This window comes from Oncorhynchus keta, chromosome 6, assembly GCF_023373465.1.
Source record: "Oncorhynchus keta strain PuntledgeMale-10-30-2019 chromosome 6, Oket_V2, whole genome shotgun sequence".
Classification (NCBI taxonomy): Eukaryota; Metazoa; Chordata; class Actinopteri; order Salmoniformes; family Salmonidae; genus Oncorhynchus; species Oncorhynchus keta.
The window spans coordinates 19211171-19233384 of record NC_068426.1 but is presented as its reverse complement, the minus strand read 5'-3'; the positions used below and the strand labels follow the sequence as shown (position 1 = coordinate 19233384).

The 22214-nt window shown below is 45.1% G+C and overlaps 1 protein-coding gene across 2 annotated transcripts in view; it reads left to right on the top strand.

Annotated features, from left to right (window-relative positions):
- LOC118385168 (neuroligin-2-like) overlaps positions 1 to 22214 on the top strand; it is a 97310-nt gene that overhangs the window by 13427 nt on the left and 61669 nt on the right. For both annotated transcript variants that reach the window (XM_035772069.2, XM_052521066.1), the window contains exon 2: positions 10054 to 10874. In XM_035772069.2, coding sequence (XP_035627962.2) covers positions 10379 to 10874 — 496 coding nt within the window. In that variant the 5' untranslated portion in view covers positions 10054 to 10378. The remainder of the gene's footprint in view (positions 1 to 10053; positions 10875 to 22214) is intronic.

Genomic DNA, 22214 nt, shown 5'->3' with positions numbered 1-22214 from the left:
TTAATCCATGATGAAGTGTAGTTGTTGCATTTGAAATGGCTCAGAGTGAATACCCCTCCTGAGACCACCCCTGATCCCCAAGCTCTATAGGTACACCACTTACACACACACACACACAGACCACCAACCCATGTAACACCTGCCTGCACACAACCTGAGGCCTGAGGGAACACACTTAATGTGTTGTGACAAGTGTTATGAAATGTCATGTCATGTAATATTTTATATTGTATATAACTTCGAAGCCTTGGAAGCAGCTAATGGGGATCTTTAATGAATACAAACCGGCAACATTCAGTCATATTCATCATCTCTCAGCTTGAATCATTTGATCAAATCTCCATGTTTTAATTGTTTCCATGTACATTTTGAAAGATACAAGTACAGCTCAAATCTATTCCAAATGTCTATTATCCTTCTATCAAGTAGAAGATAAAACATCAGGTCATTAAGCAGTCATAGAGGACCTGGCATGACATTTGAACGCACCCAGTACCATCACACAGTTGACCTGACTTCACACAAATACAATGGGTCAGTTAGACTGTGCTCACTGCCCTCTGTTTTATCAGGATCAAGTGGGGTTCATTATTAAACGTTTCAGACCATTTGTCTCAGCCAGGATCGCTCTCCTTAAATTAGCCTTGGCTAGAGGGGAAGCAGCTGTCAAACTGCTCACACTCTCCCCACACATAAAAAAACCTCACCTAGTTTGCTGCCTAGATAAACAGTAATTAGTGTGTGGCCAGATTGTTCATACCAGTGTACTTCAGTAACACGCACATTGGTACACGGATGCCAGGACAGATGCAGAAACACACTCTGACACTTATAAGCACTGCGTACTGTACAATTCTCTGGCATTTTATCTGGGCGTGGGTGTGTGTGCGTGTGCGTAGGGGAGTCGCTGGCTGGTGTGTGTGCTGCTGGTGATGAGAGTAAAGACCAGTGTTCACCGTGGGGCGACACATTGATTGTCTGGCCTAGCGGAGGCAGAGAGACTTTTTTTCTCACCTTCTCTTCTGCCCACTGTTTTACATCCCCGGTCTCCTTCCCTTGTTCGTTAATAACACCCTCCACTCCCGCTTCCTTAGAATCCCCTTAATGGACTTTTATTTGATTATTCATGAGCTTGTTTGTCTGATTGTTTCCCTCATGCTGTGACTTGTAGGGATGCATTCTGGGAGATATAAATTACAGGCAAAAATCTAATCTGAACAGTCTTACATCTCCTTCTCACTTGCCCCTCTAGGATTCCTGTAGACAGAAACTTTTCAAATCGACTATTTTGAAGTCCTGGTTGAACTTTGGGTTAATTACGATAATAACCTTAAGTGGGGCACTTTGTTTAGTTGTAATCTCTACATTCACCCTGGCTGGAGTGAGATGGGGTTTGAGGGTAGAGGGTGATGGACCGGGGCTGTAGTGCCTGGGCCCTTTTCAGAGTGGAGCTGCTCGAAGTGGGAGCTCACGCTGAACAGAGGGAATTCTGGGATGAAGCTCCCGGCCTTCATGAAGGATGACAGCACAGTGGTTCAGTGTAATTATGAGGTCAACCTGAAATTAACACTGGAACAAGAAATGGCATGCTAAAATGATTATTTTCTCAGACAGATTAACCTTCAGTGGGATATTGCTGTCCAGAACAGATTAGCTAAGAATAGATTGAACTAAGAATCAGAAGAGATTCAGTCAGAGTGGGAGAGGAGAGGGGATATTTTACACTCCACTGTAGATTAACCAGGAATAGATTAATTAAGAATAACATTGGAGTTGAATTACCCAGCTTTCAGTATTACTGTACTTGCAGTAAATCAACCGTGTGTGTGAGTGTTTTCTGCTCATGGAAACGGACACCTGAGTTGCTACGGATTGAAACAAGTATTAGTTCTCCCAGAGACATTGCCTTCTGTTTTGTGGCCTGCTAAGCTGCTTGTCATCCACAGACGTGCGTTTAGTACAGGAGAACAGAACAGCTTGACAGTTGAAACAGTGCATGTGTTTTTCTGCACTGGCGGCAGAGACAAAGAGGCTTATGACACGCTGTTTTTCAAACGCCGCCATTCTGCAGGGGTTTCACAGTTCAATTTGGCCATTCGTCCTCTTAAACACAGCTGTAAAAGTGTCCTGGAGGCAGACGGTGTTACTACATCAAACAGCCTCACCTGACAGAGCCGCAATGACTGTTAGGCCAATTACAGGACACAGCCCTGGCCGATACACACACACATTCAACGACACACTCTATTCTACTGATGCTGATGACGCTAACTTCTGACCCTTTTGTGGTCGGTAGGGAATTTTCATCACACTCAATTTCAACACATATTGTAGGCCTATGTGGTTGGCCTGGACAATATGGCTGATGGATATATGAAACTGAAGCTGGTTCCATTGCTTCCCCTTGCCAATCCTTGGAGATGCAGATATCATTCTCTTTCTTATTGTGTGAGGTGATCGTGGAATCATTTGAGATTCTTGCTTACACTAGCCCCTCCCCCTGCAGTCAGTACTCAGCATCTTGTGTGAGAGTGCGTGTGTGTGAGAGTGCGCGTGTGTGAGAGTGCGTGTGTGTGAGAGTGCGTGTGTGTCTGTATGTGTCTGTAGCTCTCACACACTCCGAGAGCTGGGCGGGCAGTGGGGAGGGAAGTCTGTCTGTCAGACTGCAGGCCCTGTTGGACGTGACCCTAACCCACGCTAAGCTAATCAATAAGGGCCCACGAGTGGGATTCCTCCCCAGGAGCTAAATGTTAATTCAGAACACACAACACACAACATCCTCCTTGACTGAGTAACATCAGCATACATACAGACATACACACACATACATGCATGCTTTTACACATATATTGTGTCCCGAAGAGAGTAATATCTTTGAGTGATTGATGAGCTGACCTTATCATGCTGATATATAAATAAACCTATCTCTTGGAGACTCTCTGTGTTTGTGTGTGTGCCTGTGCCTGTGCCTGTGCAGGGAGGTAGTCTATGTTCATCTGCCCCCTGCAACATAATGAGCTGCAGGGCTCTTATTGAAGAGGAAATGTAAGCACTTTTTATTGACAGCTCCTGGGTGTGTAATTCATCATGCTGTCTGGAACCAGTGGAGCCCTGCCGTCTCCAGCATAGACACATGCTATCGGTTGCTATGGAGTCCGTGCTCCGACTGCCAGCAACTCATACCACAACATCACTGCTCTAATCTGCTCTCCATGCTGCTGCATACCTACACTTTATCCTTCTGTCCTGCTGACTGATTGGTCAAGGAATGACCACACTTATTTGGCTAGTACTTCTACTGTTCAGTAGGAATGTGAATGACACAGACAAAATGGCAGCCAAAAAGCTGTCCCTTCCTGTAAATGATTTTTTTCTGTGTCGTGAAGTTCAGAACACGTGAACATTGAGATCATAAACCCTGGAGAGACTGGAGATGACAGGATTCCTCCGAGGGTTGTTAGTAACGTTGCTAAGAAACCAAGTGGTGATTTGACCAGAATACATTTTGACATTCATTTTGTTTTATGGCGGTGGATCCTTTCTCATGAAAGTGATAATATCATGTGTATGGCTGGGGGGGGTTGCTGCTAATATTATGCTCCAGCTGTGTTGCCCATATTCACGATATAGCCCTGCGTCGTGTGTGTTATCCCTGTCCTGTTATCCAGTGGAGGGTAATATCCCCTCTCCTCTCGTACCTACCCAGCGCTCCTTTCATCCTGCTCTGTAACCGTTGAGAGTGGGATGGGAAACAGGGTGATAAATGGGGTGTTTTTGAAGGTGTGGTCGATGTAGTGGTGTTTTGTTTAAAATCATATTCCAGCTTCTCTTTGTTATGTCCTGTGTTGTTTTTCAGGTGGGGGTGTGGGGTTAAAAAAAAAAAAATCCATATTTATGAAATCTAAATTCAGCCCACCAGCCAAGTGCGATATGCAGCAGGCCCTAACTGTATCTGATAAATATGCATGGCTAAGGACATTTGACGATCTCCAATAATCAGAGCAAAGACAGCGAGATCTCATTACAAATACAATGGTGACTCATATCTGGAAGCAGTCGTGATGAATATACACCCTGAGAGACCCATACGGTATGTGATTACGTCAGCACCCTAACATTGAGAAACACATCTACACGTAGATCGATACATAAATCCCTAGTTATCAACTATAGGAATTCCAATGGTCCACTACTCCATCTCAAAAACCAATGGGCTAAAACCTACATCTTGAAATGTGTCATGCTTTATCATAATCTCTGCCCTGATACCCTCATATACAATGTGACATAGGAAGATGTACTCTGGCTTTTCCACCTGTCAAACTGGGATCATAATCCTCATCGTACTTCATTGTTTTAATGGGCTGTATTTAAATAGGACAGTTCATTGTTTGCTGGCAAGATGGCATATCGGTCAAAAGGTCTCTCATCTGAGTGTAAATCTCTGTCCGTCTGTGAATACCTGATGGTCAAATGCTGACCCAGAGGATTGGGTAATCTCGCTCTCCGAGACCAACATGAGTAAGGTCTTTAATCAGGTCAACACCCGCAAGGCGCGGGGCCCGACGGTATTCCAAGGCGTGTTCTCAGAGTATGCACAGAACAGCTGGCAGGCATACTCACGGTCATTTTCAACCTCCCATTGTCCCAGTCTGTAATCCCCACGCTTTAAGATGCCTTCCATCGTTCCTGTTCCTGAGAACTCTCATGGCGAACAGAGGGTGGTGCGGACGGCCCAGTACATCACTGGTGCCTAGCTACCTGCCATCCAGGACCTCTATATCAGGCGGGGTGAAAGGAAGGCCTGGAAAATTGTTAAAGATTCCAAGCCATGGACTGTTCTCTCTGATCCGCACTGCAAGTCTGACGCCAACAGGCTCCTAAACAGCTTCTATTCCCAAGCCATAAAACTGCAATAGCTGGCTAACAAAATGGATAACAAAATGGATAACAAAATGGATAACAAAATGGATAACAAAATGGATAACAAAATGGCTACACGCACTATATGAGTTGACCCTTGTATTTTATTTGATTTCTATGCACACTCACAGGGCCCTACACACTCACAGGGCCCTACACACTCACACACTCACACACACTGATACTCCAACACACACACAAACACTCCATAATTTGCTCACACGCACATAATATCCACATAGTCACACTGACTCGACACACCCACACACCCACTCACATGCAATCATCATGTATGCCGCTGCTCCTCTGTTTATCACATAACGTGATACCTAGTCACCTTACCCGATACATACACGTTATAGCCAAAAGTATGTGGACAACTGCTCTTCGAACATCTCATTCCAAAATCATGAATATGGAGTTGTTCCCCCTTTTGCTGCTATAACAGCCTCCACTCTTCTGGGAAGGCTTTCCACTAGATGTTGGTACCTTGCTGCGTGGACTTGCTTCCATTCAGTCGCAAGAGCGTTAGTGAGGTCGGGCACTGATTGGTTGGGCATCTAGACCAGTTCATCCCAAAGGTGTTTAATGGGATGGAGGTCAGGGCTCTGTGCAGGCCAGTTCTTCCATACCGATATAGACAAACCATTTCTGTGTGGACCTCACTTTGTGCACAGAGTCATTGTCATGCTGAAACAGGAAAGGGCCTTCCCCCAAACTGTTACCACAAAGTTGGAAGCACAGAATCATGTAGAATGTCATTATATGCTGTAGAGTTAAGATTTTGCTTCACTGGAACTAAGGGGCCCAGCCTGAACCATGAAAAACAACGCCTGACCATTATTCCTTATCCACCAAACTTTACAGTTGGCACTATGCATTGGGGCAGGTATCGTTCTCCTGGCATCCGCCAAACCCAGATTAGTCTTTCGGACTGCCAGATGGTGAAGCGTGATTCATCACTCCAGAAAATGTGTTTCCACTGCTCAAGATTGCATTTGCGGCAAGCTTTACACCACTCCAACCTACTGTTGACATTGTGCATGGTGATCTTAGGCTTGTGTGCGGCTGCTCAGCCATGGAAACCCATTTCATGAAGCTCCAGGTGAACAGTTCTTGTCCCGACGTTGCTTCCAGAGGCAGTATGGAACTCAGTAGTGAGTGTTGCAACCGAGGACAGAGAATGTTTGACGCACTATGTACTTCAGCACTCGACGGTCCCGTTCTGTGAGCTTGTGGTCTACCACTTTGCGGCTGAGCCGATGTTTCTCCTAGACGTTTCCACTTCACAATAAAAGCACTTACTGTACAGTTGACAGGGGCAGCTATAGCAGGGCAGACATTTGATGTACTGACTTGTTGGAAAGATGGCATCCTATGACGGTGCCACATTGAAAGTCACTGAGCTCTTCAGCACGGGCCATTCTACTACCAATATTTGTATGGCTGTGTGCTCGATTATATACATGTGGCTGAAATATCCGAATCCAGTAATTTAAAGGGGTGTCCACATAATTTTGGCCATGTACTCTATCTACCTCTATCACTCCAGTATCCCTGCACATTGTAAATATGGTACTGGAACTGACTGACCCTGTATATAGTATGCTTACTTACTTTATCCTGTTTTTCTTATTGGTTATTTTTCTTTCTTGTGTGTTTTTATTCTACCTTATGTTATTGTTAGTATTACATTGTTATTGATTACTGCATTGTTGGGGTTAGAGTTTGCAAGAAAGTTATTTCACTGTACTTGTGCATGTGACATTAGAACTTGAAACTTAATTGGTTGGCACCTGACTCCTTCCTCCGCCTCTCCACTTGGCAGCCTGAGATACAAACCTAAGAACGTCTTTTCAAATCACACATTCTCACTCCATTACGACCCACACTATATTTTATCTTTTAACAACAGATTCAGCGTGTCATATATCTCACTTTGTCCATTTATCACTGTATTGCGCTTATTTCTCCATTTAATAGTCCAATATATTTCTCTCCCGTTTGTAAGGAATACACATACTGTATCCCCAACTCAGTTGAATTTGTAGGCTACAGTATAGTCATTTACATCCACACAGTATGGCTGTGTAATTTACAGTGGGACACCGTTACAGACGCTGCCTGTATTAAAATGGGAGTCAGAGAGCGGAGAGCAGCTGTCTGGAGGTGAGGTCGGGTCGGGGGGCTGTGTGGAGGTGCGGTGGAGAGGGGCTGTCTGGAGGTGGAGTGGAGAGGGGCTGTCTGGAGGTGGAGTGGAGAGCAGCTGTCTGGAGGTGGGGTGGAGAGCAGCTGTCTGGAGGTGCAGTGGAGAGGGGCTGTGTGGAGGTGGGTTGGGGGGGCTGTGTGGAGGTGAGGTCGGGTCGGGGGCTGTGTGGAGGTGCGGTGGAGAGGGGCTGTGTGGAGGTGGGTTGGGGGGCTGTGTGGAGGTGCGGTGGAGAGGGGCTGTCTGGAGGTGGAGTGGAGAGCAGCTGTCTGGAGGTGGGGTGGCAGGGAGCTGTGTGGAGGTGGGTTGGGGGCTGTGTGGAGGTGCGGTGGAGAGGGGCTGTGTGGAGGTGGAGTGGAGAGCAGCTGTCTGGAGGTGCGGTGGAGAGGGGCAGTCTGGAGGTGGAGTGGAGAGCAGCTGTCTGGAGGTGCGGTGGAGAGGGGCAGTCTGGAGGTGGAGTGGAGAGCAGCTGTCTGGAGGTGGGGTGGCAGGGAGCTGTGTGGAGGTGGGTTGGGGGCGCTGTGTGGAGGTGGGGTGGCGGGGGCTGTGTGGAGGTGGGGTGGCGAGGGGCTGTGTGGAGGTGGAGTGGAGAGCAGCTGTCTGGAGGTGCGGTGGAGAGGGGCAGTCTGGAGGTGGAGTGGAGAGCAGCTGTCTGGAGGTGGGGTGGCAGGGAGCTGTGTGGAGGTGGGTTGGGGGCGCTGTGTGGTGGTGGGGTGGCGGGGGGCTGTGTGGAGGTGGGGTGGCGAGGGGCTGTGTGGAGGTGGAGTGGAGAGCGGCTGTGTGGAGGTGGGGTGGCAGGGAGCTGTGTGGAGGTGGGTTGGGGGGCTGTGTGGAGGTGCGGTGGAGAGGGGCTGTGTGGAGGTGGAGTGGAGAGCAGCTGTCTGGAGGTGCGGTGGAGAGGGGCAGCCTGGAGGTGGAGTGGAGAGCAGCTGTCTGGAGGTGGGGTGGCAGGGAGCTGTGTGGAGGTGGGTTGGGGGCGCTGTGTGGAGGTGGGGTGGCGGGGGGCTGTGTGGAGGTGGGGTGGCGAGGGGCTGTGTGGAGGTGGGGTGGCGAGGGGCTGTGTGGAGGTGGGGTGGCGGGGGGCTGTGTGGAGGTGGGGTGGCGGGGGGCTGTGTGGAGGTGGGGTGGTGGGTATTCTGCAGACAGTGAGCACCAGCCACATAAAGCCTTCATCACTTCTAAACTGCTCCATCTCCCAAAGCCAGGGCCAGATTAGCACTGCCAATTCGAGTTTTACCATGAGAAGACAGGAACCAACTAAACAGAGCTGTGATGGTGAAGCCAACAGATTCACCAAAGGGGGAGAGTGAGAGGTGTCACGCTATTTTATTTATTTTGATTGATGTGTCAACAGGTTTTTATTGCTGTCGTGTTCTCTGAGTCAAATCGATTACTTCAAAGTGCCGTAGCATGGATGGATATCTAAGACTTGTACATGTGGGCTCCCGAGTGGCGCAGGGTTCTTGGGCACTGCATGTCAGTGTGAGGTGTCACTGCAGTCCCTGGTTCAAATCCAGTTTCCATCACATCCGGCTGTGATTGGGAGTCCCATAGGGCACTGCACAATTGTCCGGGTTTGGCCGGGGTAGGCCGTCATTGTAATTAAGAATGTGTTCTTAACTGACTTGCCTAGTTCAAATATGGGAACATGTCTGTTGTGGCAGCTCAAGGACATTATGTACACTACTGTTCAACGTTTTGGGTTCACTTAAAAATCTCCTTGTTTTTAAAAGAAAAGCACATTTTTCTCTCCGTTACAATAACATCAAATTGATCAGAAATACAGTGTAGACATTGTTAATGTTGTAAATGACTATTGTAGCTGGAAACGGCTGATTTTTTAATGGGATATCGACATAGAGAGGCCTATATCAGCAACCATCACTCCAGTGTTCCAATGGCACATTGTGTTAGCTAATCCAAGTTTATAATTTTAAAAGGCTAATTGATCATTAGAAAAACCCCATGCAATTATGTTAGCAGAGCTGAACACTGTTGTGTTATGATTAAAGAAGCAATAAAACTGGCCTTCTTTAGACTAGTTGAGTATCTGGAGCATCAACATTTGTGGGTTCGATTACAGGCTCAAAATGGCCATAAACAAAGAACTTTCTTCTGGAACTCGTCAGTCTTTTCTTGTTCTGAGAAATGAAGGCTATTCTCTAGGGAGAAATTGCCAAGAAACTGAAGATCTCGTACCAGGCTGTGTACTACTCCCTTCACAGAACAGCGCAAACTTGCTCTAACCAGAATAGAAAGAGGAGTGGGAGGCCTGAGCAAGAGGACAAGTACATTAGAGTGTCTAGTTTGAGAAACAGACGCCTCAACTGGCAGTTTCATTAAATAGTACCCACAAAACACCAGTCTCGACATGCTGGCCTTCTAGACAGAGTTGCAAATAAAAGACATATCTCAGACTGGCCAATAAAAATAAAATATTAAGATGGACAAAAGAACACAGACACTGGACAGAGGAACTCTGCCTAGAAGGTCTGCATCCCGTAGTCGCCTCTTCACTGTTGACGTTGAGACTGTTGTTTTGTGAGTACTATTTAATGAAGCAGCCAGTTGAGGACATGTGATGTGTCTGTTTCTCAAACTAGACACTCTAATGTACTTGTCCTCTTGCTCAGTTGTGCATCGGGGCCTCCACTCCTCTTTATATTCTCGTTAGAGCCAGTTGTGCTGTTCTGTGATGGAAGTAGTACACAGTGTTGCATGACATCTTCAGTTTCTTGGCAATTTCTCACATGGAATAGCCTTAATTTCTCAGAACAAGTATAGACTGACAAGTTTCAGACGAAACTTCTTTGTTCCTGGCCATTTTAAAACATACTTAAAACAGCTACTGTCAATGTTGTGTCTCTCTTTCCAAACACAGACCCACTAACTTACTATGACCTCTGACTTTTGTGTGTACCCAGGTGTGACGTGTTGGCTGTGGAAGCTGTCAGTCTGCAGCTGGCCTGTCAGGAGCTCTCAGGAGGATGGACCAGAACAGACAGTCTATCTGAGGATGCCTCCCGTCCCTCCCCCTCTCTACACCTGCTCTCTCGCCTCTCACACTATGCTAGGAAAACAGACTATACACCTCTGATTTTGACCAACCCCCCCACCCCTCCCAATACCTTCTTTCTCCCAGTATCTCCAATAACCTACTAATTTCAGGGTATTTGGAGGTCCTTTTTTTACTCTTTGCTGTCCACGAGTGAACTCATATTTAGTTTGTTGGGCAGAAGACCGGAGGACATGTCCTTCTTCCCTGAGAGTGTCCCCAGACGTCCGGGGCCCGGTGGGATGCGGCGCTCCAGCCCCCGCAGGATGTCTGACCCGTGTCTGGTGTGGCTCCTGGGCCTGGCCCTCCGCCTGGCACTGTCCTCCTGCCAGCGGGCCGACCTCAGCGGGAAACACCCCATGGTCACCACAGGCTACGGCAAGCTGCGCGGCGTCAGGAAGGAACTCAACAACGAGATCCTGGGACCCGTGGAGCAGTACCTGGGCGTGCCCTACGCCACCCCGCCCATCGGCGAGCGCCGCTTCCAGCCCCCAGAGGCGCCAGGCTCCTGGCAGGAGATCCGCAACGCCACCCTGTTTGCCCCCGTGTGCCCGCAGAATGTACACGGGGTGCTGCCTGAAATAATGCTGCCGGTGTGGTTCACTGACAACCTGGACGCTGCAGCAGGCTACGTTCAGAACCAGAGTGAGGACTGTCTATACCTCAATGTCTATGTGCCCACTGAGGATGGTGAGTCCAGCTCCTGTTCCATCTCTCAGGCCAAATTACACTTCAAGTCAGGCAGGCAGGCTGGGGCTAACTGTTACAGTCTAGTGGTGCTTCTGCTGGAGGCTCTGGGGATTAAGATGTCTCCTCAGTGTGTGTCAGATAGGACAGGATGTGAAGTAAGAAAGGTATGGAGTAGGTGTATTTAAGTCTTGGGGTAAATTACCCCATTCAGACCTCTGAGGTATCACTAATAATCTTGTGTTTCGTCTCAGTTTGAGAAGCAGGTCCTTCTTGGTCATCTCCTATTATGATCTTTCCTGATGCCTCGTCACTTTACCCTGCCTTTATGTACATATCTACCCCAAATACCTCATACCCTGCACATTGATCTGGTACTGCTACTGCCTGTATATAGCTCCATTCTTGTGTATTTTTTATTCCTCTTGTTACTATTTGTATATTTGTATTATTATTATTATTATTATGTTTAACTCTGCATCATTGGGAAGGGCTTGTAAGTAAGCATTTCAAGGTAAAAACCTGTTGTAATTGTGATAAATAACATTTTATTTGATCTCACCCAAGAGTAAGACAGTAGTGTGTAAAATAAGGGCGTTTGTTTTTCATCCCCCTCAACTGTTTTATGCCAACAGAGCAACTGGTATTTGGTCCCAACAAGACGGAATGCTATTGACGCATCTTCATAGAGTGGTATCATTTGGATCATTAAGTCAGGAGATTGTTATCAGAGACGCAAGGGCTCTTGACCTGTGCCAATAAACACCCATGAGATGACCAAAGAATAGAAGCACTTACACTTATGTCAGTCTCGATCACTGCTCAGTCTTTTGTTCAGGCAGAGTGTTTATTTACATACCGTGCTGTGGTACTGTCAGAGCAAAGGATGCTTTTATCCCGATAACTTCTACTCATTAGCTGCAGTCTATAGTGAAGCTTCATGCTTTGTTTCAAGTGTACTCTAGGTCAAAAGGGACAGTGTTTGTTAGGAATGCTACTCCCGCTCCTCTGTGAAGGACACCACAGTCCACTGCTATGTCCACATGTTGTTGAATAAGTATATTTACACGTAGCTTGAGGATTGTTGAGACATTTCAATAAGAAAATGGACTACAGAACGTAGAAACACAAAAGAAACGTTCAGTCTTGGCGACGGACAACAATAAATCTATGCCACAGTATTAAAAGAAAAAACATGTCCCTCCAATGGAACAAATAGATGAATCGTATGTATACACCAGAGAATCTATATTGTCCGACCCTGGGCGGTGTTTGTTGGGCTGTGTTTGTTGGGCTGTATTTGTTTCTCCATTGTGGGCTCGGAAAACAATATTAGCACACGCCTGTTCTAATATATTTTGCACATACTTGTGAGACTTCTAGGTTTAGCATTTGCATACTGTATATGGGGTTTGTATCTCCATCTTAGGCTGCCTGGTGGGCTTGCATGTTAAGTGCATTCAGTCCTGAGAATTTCAGCTGTGCTCCTGGAATCCTTTGTGAACTGAATCTCACTGAAGCTGAGTATAGAGGCTATAATCAGATTTCAGGCAGTGTTGCCAGTCTTTTTTTTGGAGTTAACCCATTTAATATGCCATTTAGATCACTCATATTGAATCATCTTCAAGACCATCTCACCAACACACACAAACAAACACACAGACTCAGAAATGAAATTCCTTTCCTGAAGGTCATACTTTAGGTATGAAATGTTAACACGCTCCGCTCAGTAAGCAGTAACAGTGAACCTAGGAAGAGGTTGAGAGACTTTTCCTATGTTCCAGATGATATGTCATCTCCTGAGTTGTCATGGAGGTTACACCTCTGTAGCGTGTCATAATTGGTGGACCCAAAGCATTGCGGCAATTGAACCAATCATTTCATTAAGAAGTGCTTGCCTCCGCAGATCTGCCCGTTTCCATCTGCATTGAGCAGCGTTGTGACAGGTGTCTGCTGAGCTCTGGTTACATGCTATGTGACAGAACTTTACTGCTGAAGATTGACCTAGTAATTTAACGGCACAATCGGTAAGATGTCCTGCTGTTCAACGTTTTTCTTTCTTCAATGAATGATATACAAAATGTTTTTTTAAATGCACCTTTATTTAACCAGGGAGGCCAGTTGAGAACAAGTTCTCATTTACAACTGCGACCTGGCCAAGATAGAGCAAAGCAGTGTGACGACAACAACAACAACAGAGTTACACATGGGATTGTACAGTGTGTGCAAATGTAGCAAGATTAGACCTTACCCTATCATAAACCAAACCAGTGTTGAGGCTGCTGTTGGGTTGAACAACTGACTCTGGATTGTGGCTTTAAGGAGAGAGAACGAGTATTTAGCTACATTCTGTATTTGATCCTAACATTGATTTATTTTTCACTCATTGAAGGCATAAAGGAACATAACAGTGTTACTTCAATATTCTCTTGAATCAGGACCAAGTGAACCCATTTGGAACGAGGAGGATTTCAATTTGTTTTATATATGTTCTTTATTCAGTGTAGCTAATTAGCAGGTGGTTTTGAACATAAGCCACACACACACACACGCACATGCACACACGCACATGCACACACACACGCACATGCACACACGCACATGCACACACACATTACTGACTCACAAAACCTTACTCCACATGGAATTACCATAGATATGTTGATCCCCTGGACTATGTCATGGATATGAAGTACTGTTACACTGACCTCACACTATAGGCCTTTTTGTAGAACTAGCTAAGTTCATTTGAAGTCTTTAGTGTTATGGCAGTAATACAGGGCATTCGGAAAGTGTTCAGACCACTTGACTTTTTCCACATTTTGTTCCGTTGCAGCCTTATTCTAAAATGGATTAAATAAAACATTTTCCTCATCAATATACACACAATACCCCATAATGACAAAGTGAAAATAGGTTGTTAGAAATATTTGCAAATTTATAAAACATTACATTCAGACCCTTTCCTATGAGACTTGAAATTGACCTCAGGTGCATCCTGTTTCCATTGATCATCCTTGAGATGTTTCTACAACTTGATTGGAGTCCACCTGTGGTAAATTCAATTGATTGGACATAATTTGGAAAGGCACACACCTGTCCATACAGGGTCTCACAGTTGACAGTGCATTTCAGAGCAAAAACCAAGCCATAAGGTCGAAGGAATTGTCCGTAGAGCTCCGAGACAGGATCGTGTCGAGGCACAGATCTGGGGAAGGGTACCAAAACATTTCTGCAGCATTGAAGGTCCCCAAGAACACAGTGTTCTCCATTATTCTTAAATGGAAGAAGCTTGGAACCATGAAGACTCTACCTAGAACTGGCCGGACAGCCAAACTGAGAAGAACCTGATGGTCATTCTGACAGCGCTCCAGAGTTCCTCTGTGGAAATGGTAGAACCTTTCCAGAAGGACAACCATCTCTGCAGCACTCCAGTAACCAGACGGAAGCCACTCCTCAGTAAAAGGCACATCACATGACAGCCTGCTTGAAGTTTACCAAAGACACCTAAAGGACTCTCAGATCATGAGAAACAAGATTCTCTGGTCTATTGAAACCAAGATTGGCCTGAATGCCAAGTCTGGAGGAAACCTGGCACCATCCCTACGATGAAGCATGGTGGTGGCAGCGTCCTTCTGTGGACATTTTTATGTTTATAAGCAGCAGGGACTGGGAGACTAGTCAGGATTGAGTGATAGATGATCAGAGCAAAGTACAGAGAGATACTTGATGAAAACCTGCTCCAGAGCGCTCAGGACCTCAGATTGGGGCGAAGGTTCACCTTCCAACAGGACAATGACCCTAAGCACAAAGCCAAGACAACGTAGAAGCAGCGGTGTAAAAAGTACCCAACTGTCATACTTGAGTAAAAGTAAATGTACCTTAATTCATAGAAAATTACTCAAGTAAAAATGAAAGTCACCCAGTAAAATACTACTTGAGTAAAAGTCCAAGTATTTGGTTTTAAATATACTTAAGTATCAAAAAGTAAAACTCTAAATAATAAAAATGTCCTTATATTAAGCAAACCAGGCAGCACAATTTTCTTGTTTTTTAAATTTACAGATAGCCAGGGGCACACGCCAACACTCAGACATAATTTACAAACAAAGCATTTGTGTTTAGTGAGTCCGCTAGATCAGAGGCGTAAGGGATGACCAGGGATGTTCTCTTGATATGTGTGTGAATTGGACCATTTTCTGTCCTGCTTAGCATTTAAAATCTAATGGATATAAAGAGTAAGAAAGTAAAGATTAAGAAATATAAAGAGTAAAGTAAAGTACTGATACCCCAAAAACTACTTAAGTAGTACTTTAAAGTATTTTTACTTAAGGAATTTACCTCACCGTGCAGGAGTGGCTTTGGGACAAGATTCTGAATGTCCTTGAGTGGCCCAGCCAGTCCAGATTTGAACACGATCAAACATCTCTGGATAGACCTGAAAAGAGCTTTGCAGTGACGCTCCTATTCCAACCTGACAGTGTTTGAGAGGATCTGCAGAGAATAATGGGAGAAACTCCCCAAATACAGGTGTGCAAAGCTTGTAGCGTCCTACCCAAGAAGACTCATGGCTGTAATCGCTGCCAAAGTTGTGTCAACATAGTACTGAGTAAAGGGTCTGAATACTTATGTAAATGTGATATTTCCGTTTATTATTTTTTATAAATGTGCAAACATTTCTAAAAACCTGTTATTGCTACATCATTATGTGGTATTGTGTGTAGATTAGTGAGGGGGATAAATATATGTTATCCCTTTTAGAATAAGGCTGTAATGTAACAAAATGTGGAAAAGGTGAAGGGGTCTGAATACTTTCTGAATGCACCGTTTATTGGGCTTTGCTTCACCCCGTGATATATCAAATCCCAGCTCACACAGTGTAGAATAAGCAATAGGCTGGTAGTCTAGTGGTTAAGAGGTCACCGGAAGGTCACTGGTTCGAATCCCTGAGCCGACTAGGTGAAAAATCTGTTGATGTGTCCTTGAGCAAGGCACTTATTAACCTTAATTACTCCTGTTAGTCGCTCTGGATAAGAGCGTCTGCTAAATGACTAAAACCTTTTTTTTTTTTAATGCTACATTCTACATTTAGCCAACATGCATATTTCACTCTGTATGAGGTGTTTATAACAGAGAATTACAGCGTTGCAATCCCATTGTAATGTCTCCTCAGCAGCAATACATTGCGAAGGATGTGACATCACCGTCCACCAGGCCATGTCTTGGCAGCATTACAAATTCATTTCCGCTTTGATCCGATCAATATGTTCCACAGCCAAACAAAAAGATGGCGACTGCTCAGTGGTCATCTGAAGCTCCAGAGTATAGTGTCAATGCAGATTGGGATGGTGATGTGTGGGGTGGTGGAGGAGTGGACTGATATGAACATAATAAACAAATAAATAAATAGAATATGACACTACAGAAGAACCATCGTGTCAATTGTCTTTGATGCAAGAACAAACCTCAAACAAATGATTTTATTTTTGCTATCCCAGCAGCCCTTGATCTGGTGAAAATTAGATCAGGATTGTTCTGCTGGGGAAATGAGAGGTCTTTGAGTACAGTACTGTGGCTAGAGCTCTTTCATAGAGTTAATTAGCCCAGAAACTAAAGGTTTGTCTAATTCCATTTCCACAAAAGGGGGGATGCCTTTGAAAGCGAGCGTCTTTGGGCTGGCATGGAAAACGAGGGGCACCAAAAACACTGCTGGAATCTGTCTCGTCCTGGCCATCGGAAATGTTCCATCCTGTTGGTTAATTGCGTTTAATCATTTTGTTAAGTGAGGCAGCACCTTGAACACTGAACAGTATATAAACAGGGCCGTGTGAGTTAAGTTGTACATCTTGTCTAAGTACTCTCTAAGTAGTGGAGAGGAGGGGGAGAGATTGCTGTATACCATTATGTCACGTTGAGGTGGTGTATCCTGCTTGTGAGGAAAACTGAGTGTGTGTGATTTGGTTATTCCCAAGGCTACAGGAGTGCCTGTCTGTGAGAGAGAGTGTTTTTTACATGTGACTTGTGTTCTTGTCAAAGTCTGTCACTTATTGTTAGGGTCACTGCTCACACAGGCCTGTTGCTGTCCCTGTGTGTTACTTACTGTTTGCTTATTTGTGTGTGAGAGAAAGAATTGAGTGTTCTTGATTTTCAAAACATGAATTTTCCATGTTCACTCAGTATTGGCGTGTTTTAACTTGCCTCTGGTATATGGATTATTACAGTTTCCACATATCACAGCTCCATATCCCACATGCCCAAGGCCCTCTAATGTACCCCCATCTGCTACCTGTATCTGAGGCCTTAGAATGACCCAACACTCACAGAGCACAGAGGAAACTATGCATGACACATTTCTGCCCAATGTTAAGAGTAATACCATAGGAGGAAATACTCAGGCAGAACCCCCTCTGCTCTCTGCCTCTGAGCTCCTCCCTCCTTCCCTCTCTCTGTACCTGTATATTGCCTCATTTTTGTTATGTTATATATTGTGTTACTTTTTGATTTGATTATATTTGATTACTTAAGTTTATTTAGTAAATATTTTCTTAACTGCCTTAAGGTCTACTTACACCTGTTGTATTCAGCGCATGTGACAAATACAATTTGATTTGATGTGTATCCCCACTCCCTCCTTCCTGTCTATGCGGACTGAGGTAGATGAGGTCACAGGCTCTGAATGCAAATCAGTTCCATGTCCTTCCCCACCAGGCCACTATGTAGCCTGCTGCGTCCTCAACTCAAATGAAATTCAAATGGCTTTTTAGAATAATGGAAAGAAAACCTAATGTCAGAGCGAGAAGTGAGTTGACACACACACACACAAACACACACACACATAGGGGCTCTATTTAGTCCAGCTGTGCCCTATTCCCTCACATAGAGAAACTCCTGTTCTATGCCAGCCGCCAGCCTGCTCGGTGAGAGCACTGTGTCATTGCCTTCCTATTTCCTCCAGACTCTCCTCAGCCAAGAGCCTCAGATCCTTCATTTTTATCGCTGGCGGAGTGGCCGTTTACCGTCCAGACTCTTTATTAAAAAACATATTTCAGCAGGCATGGCCACAGAGCCAGGGACGGAGGGAGGGTGGGGGGGGGATGAAACTGGGAGTACTTGGAGCCGCTGGCAGGGACATGGTGGAGGCTTGATGCTGTGTCAGACACCTCGTCAAACACACAGCACAGACATGACCATATGCAGCTTCATCGCCTTTACGGAACTGGGGAAATGGACAAGGACAGCAGACGGCAGCTTGTGTTCAGGCCGCTCCATGCTCACTCAAACATGGAGAAACAGTGTTTTATAACTGGGAGGGGGGCTCCCTGTATTTTAAAGAGCAACTGAAGGCAATAAAGAACTTCTCTGGTAGAAAACGCCCTATGTGGCATCTATATCAGTCAGAAACATTTATTATTGTGTCAAAATTGACTACAAAGTGTAAATAGGATCATTTTAGTCATAAAGGTCAGTCTCATCCAAAACAGAGTTTAGTGAGTTCGTCGTGAATTACTTGAGGGTTGGGTTTTGATTTCAACAATGCTCACTAATACAGATGGATACACTGATGTGGTGTTTGCACTCTATCCAATATTACAGCATAAAACACAGACAGTGAGACAGACTCCCAGAAGCATCTTAGCACTAAGAGCATCTTAATTCCATTGAAACAAAATGGACGAAAGATGATCTTAGTGTTACGATGCTTTTGAGAAACTCAGCTCTGCCCAGCAGGCAGCGGATCGGACTTTGTTTACATAACGAAACACGTTGCGCACTTACTTTTTAATTGTATTTTTTTTAACTTGAGAAATACTGCCCCAAACGTTGTAGCTAGATGAAAAATTGCACGACTAAAACCTCCTCTGCAAAAATGTCCAAAGGAATTACAGATTTTGACGTTTTCATTCGGACTATTTTGAGGAAATGATACGGGCTTTGTTCCTATGGTGTCTCATGGGGGACAAACATCAGCAACTGTCACATCCAACCTCACCCCAAGACGGAAATCTACTTGTTCTTAATGAGCAACAGAGAAACACATGCAGAATCAGTGTGTTCAGTTGCTCTTTAAACAGGACAGGAGCTGAGTTCAAATGACTAATCCATTGGATTTCATTGAATGCCAGTAAGTCAATCTGAGATGGACACTGTATACCAATGTTGACCCATCTACATTTCAAGTGCACATATTCAAATCAAGCTTGTTCATATTATTCCGTTAGTTTTTCCGGTGTGGATGATTATGATGCTTAAGATGTTTTTCTCACTCTTTTTTGGTTGCATCACACTACTAGTACTGGCTGCATCTGTTTTCTGCCTGTGACTTGGTGAGGTTGGACCCAGGTGCAGAGAAGAGACTAGACGAGGTATCAGTGATTAAGGATACTTAGCATCGGTAGCCGCAGGATCACGGTACACTTGAAAGACAACGAACACCAGGTCTCGAAAACGCACTCAGGAAACGAACGCACACGGTAAACATTTCAAGCTTCTGCAAAGGACAACAGACAAAACACACCTCTTTTAACAGGGAAATCATAACGAATATATAGGACACACCCGAGTGTTGTAAATGTCTCTATGACGGTCTCTGCTGCCCTCCGGTGACTGGTGGAACCATGACACAGCCAAGTTCACTTAGCCTAATAAACAGTGTTCAAATCAAGGGGAAAACTGCAAAAGAATGTAAGAATGACAGAAATGGAAAAAGGCTATTTGCCCTTTTTTTGCAATTTTACCCCCTATTTCTCCCCAATTTCGTTATATCCAATTGTAACTACCAACTATCTCATTGATGCAACTCCCCAAAAGGCTTGGGAGAGGCGAAGGTCGAGTCACACGTCCTTCGAAATATTAACCGCGAAGCCGCGCTGCTTCTTAACACCTGCTTGCTTAACCCTGTTCAGGAAACGCTGTTCAACTTTGCTTTGTAGGTGCCCGACCCGCCACAAGGAGTCACTAGAGCACGATGAGCCAAGGAAAGCTCTCACGGCCAAACCCTACCCTAACGTGGAAATGCTGGGCCAATTGTGCACTGCCTTATGGGACTCCCAGTCACAATTGGTCTAAGGTCTAAGGCACAGCTGGCTGGGATCAAACCCCAGGCTGTAGTGATGCCTCAGTACTGCGATGCTCTGCCTTAGACCGCTGAGCCACTCAGGAGGCTATTCTATTTGCGCTTTTTGACCTGACTAGAAACCAAGGCTTTCAAATCGAACTGCAATATTCTTGTATAATGTAAGCAGACAAATAATATGTATACCATTGTGTACCAGACCTGTTGTGCCTCCATACAACATTGTTTTCCTGGAAAGGTAACAATGAGTTCCTTAGAGTGAAACTGATGACCATTGAGAGATGAGGAAAGTGGAAATGAGGTATAGTAAATGTGTGTTTGTGATGTACTGTATGTCTGGTGGAGTATTCGTGAGTGTTTCAAGAATCAATGTTTGTATTAAGGTGTTCTTGGAAAACCTTGGGAACATTGAGGCCATTCTTGCCAAGCCATTCAAGCAGGTGTATAGGTACTGTAGCTATCGCCTACTCTAACTGTCTGGCTGGCCACATGGAACTGACAATTCTGTAGCGCTGTCTCTGTCAGCTAGTTGTGAGAGCAGGCCCCAGCTCCAGCACACTACACAGTTCTTACACCGTCACTGAAGACAGGCAAACCTGTTTGTTTCTCTCCCCACAGAGCCATGTCTCTGTCGCTGTCACTGTCTCTGTTAGGAAACAATGCTGTCATACCTGCTTGTCGCATCCCAATATGCACTGCAGGAAACATCCCACATTGTGCTCCAGCACATCAAATGCCCCCCTTAAACAAAATCCTGCTTTGACAGCACAACAGAACCCAACTGAACACATCCAACAATCATCTCAGATTGAGTCTCATCTCTCGTCACAGAGTCATGGGCTTCCAGGAAGCAGGAAGCATTAGGCCCATGTAAAGTCTTTAACTGAAGTCTGCGGCTCCATTTCAAAGGAAGACGGGTCCATTTCAGTGGAACTACTCCCTGTGCGCAGCTTAAGCTCTTTAATGGGTATTAGAGCAGGTTTAAAATCACTGTGTTCACCATTAAGCGGTTAGGTGTGGTTTTAGAGTGTTGCTGGGAAAGTGCTGACTTGGCAGGGGCCTAATCTACCTCCCCCTCCATTACTAGTCTGTCTAACTGTCGTGCCTCATCCCTCCCCTCCCTCGCCCCTCTCACCCCTCGCCCCTCTCACCCCTCGCCCCTTTACTGGAACTGTCCTTACACCTGGGAGGCCTAGGGGTGGGAGGAAATCTGTTAAATATTATCGCTTCCCCATGAAATTGAGAGAGAGAGAGAGAGAGAGAGAGAGAGAGAGAGAGAGAGAGATCCAGAAAAGAGCCGCTAAATTCTACAAAGCGATTCCTAAACCTTCCATGACAAAGCCATCACCATCACCTGGAGAGAGATGAACCTAGAGAAGAGTCCATAAGCAAGCTGGTCCTGGTCCAGAACAGCAACACTATTAGACCCAACCAAATCATGAAAAAACAAAAATATAATTATTTGACACATCGGAAAGAATTAACAGAAAAACAGAGCAAACTAGCCCTAAACAGAGAGTACGCAGTGGCAGAATACCTAACCACTGTGACTGACCAAACTTAAGGAAAACTTTGAGTGTGTACAGACTCAGTGAGCATAGCCTTACTATTGAGAAAGGCCGCCATAGGCAGACCTAGCTCTCAAGAGAAGACAGGTTATGTGTACACTGCCCACAAAATGAGGTGGAAACTGAGCTTCCTAACCTCCTGCCAAATGTATGACCTCAGATTACACAGATCCACAAATAAAGCAATTTTGATAAACTCCCATATCTACTAGGTGAAATACCACAGTGTGCATCACAGCAGCAAGATGTATGACCTGTTGCCACAGAAAAGGGCAACCAGTGAAGAACAAACACAATTGTAAATACAACCGATATTTATGTTTATTTATTTTCCATTTTTTACTTTTTGCACATTGTAACTATTTGCACATTGTTACAACACTGTATATAGACATAATATGACATCTGAAATGTCTTTATTCTTTTGGAACTTGTGTGAGTGTAATATTTACTGATCATTTTTTTCTATTTTATTTCACGTTTGTTTATTATCTACTTCACTTGCTTTGGAAATGTTACATATGTTTCCCATGCCAAAAAAGCCCCTTAAATGTAATTGAATTGAGAACAGAGAGCGAGAGAGAGCAGTGCTGCTGGTCTGGGTGCGTCCCTTATCCAGACCGCCATTCATCCACTACTGCAGAGGGTTGGTTGTGCGTTTTGCCAATAGATCTGTCTCAGACAGAGGCTGCAGTTAGCACC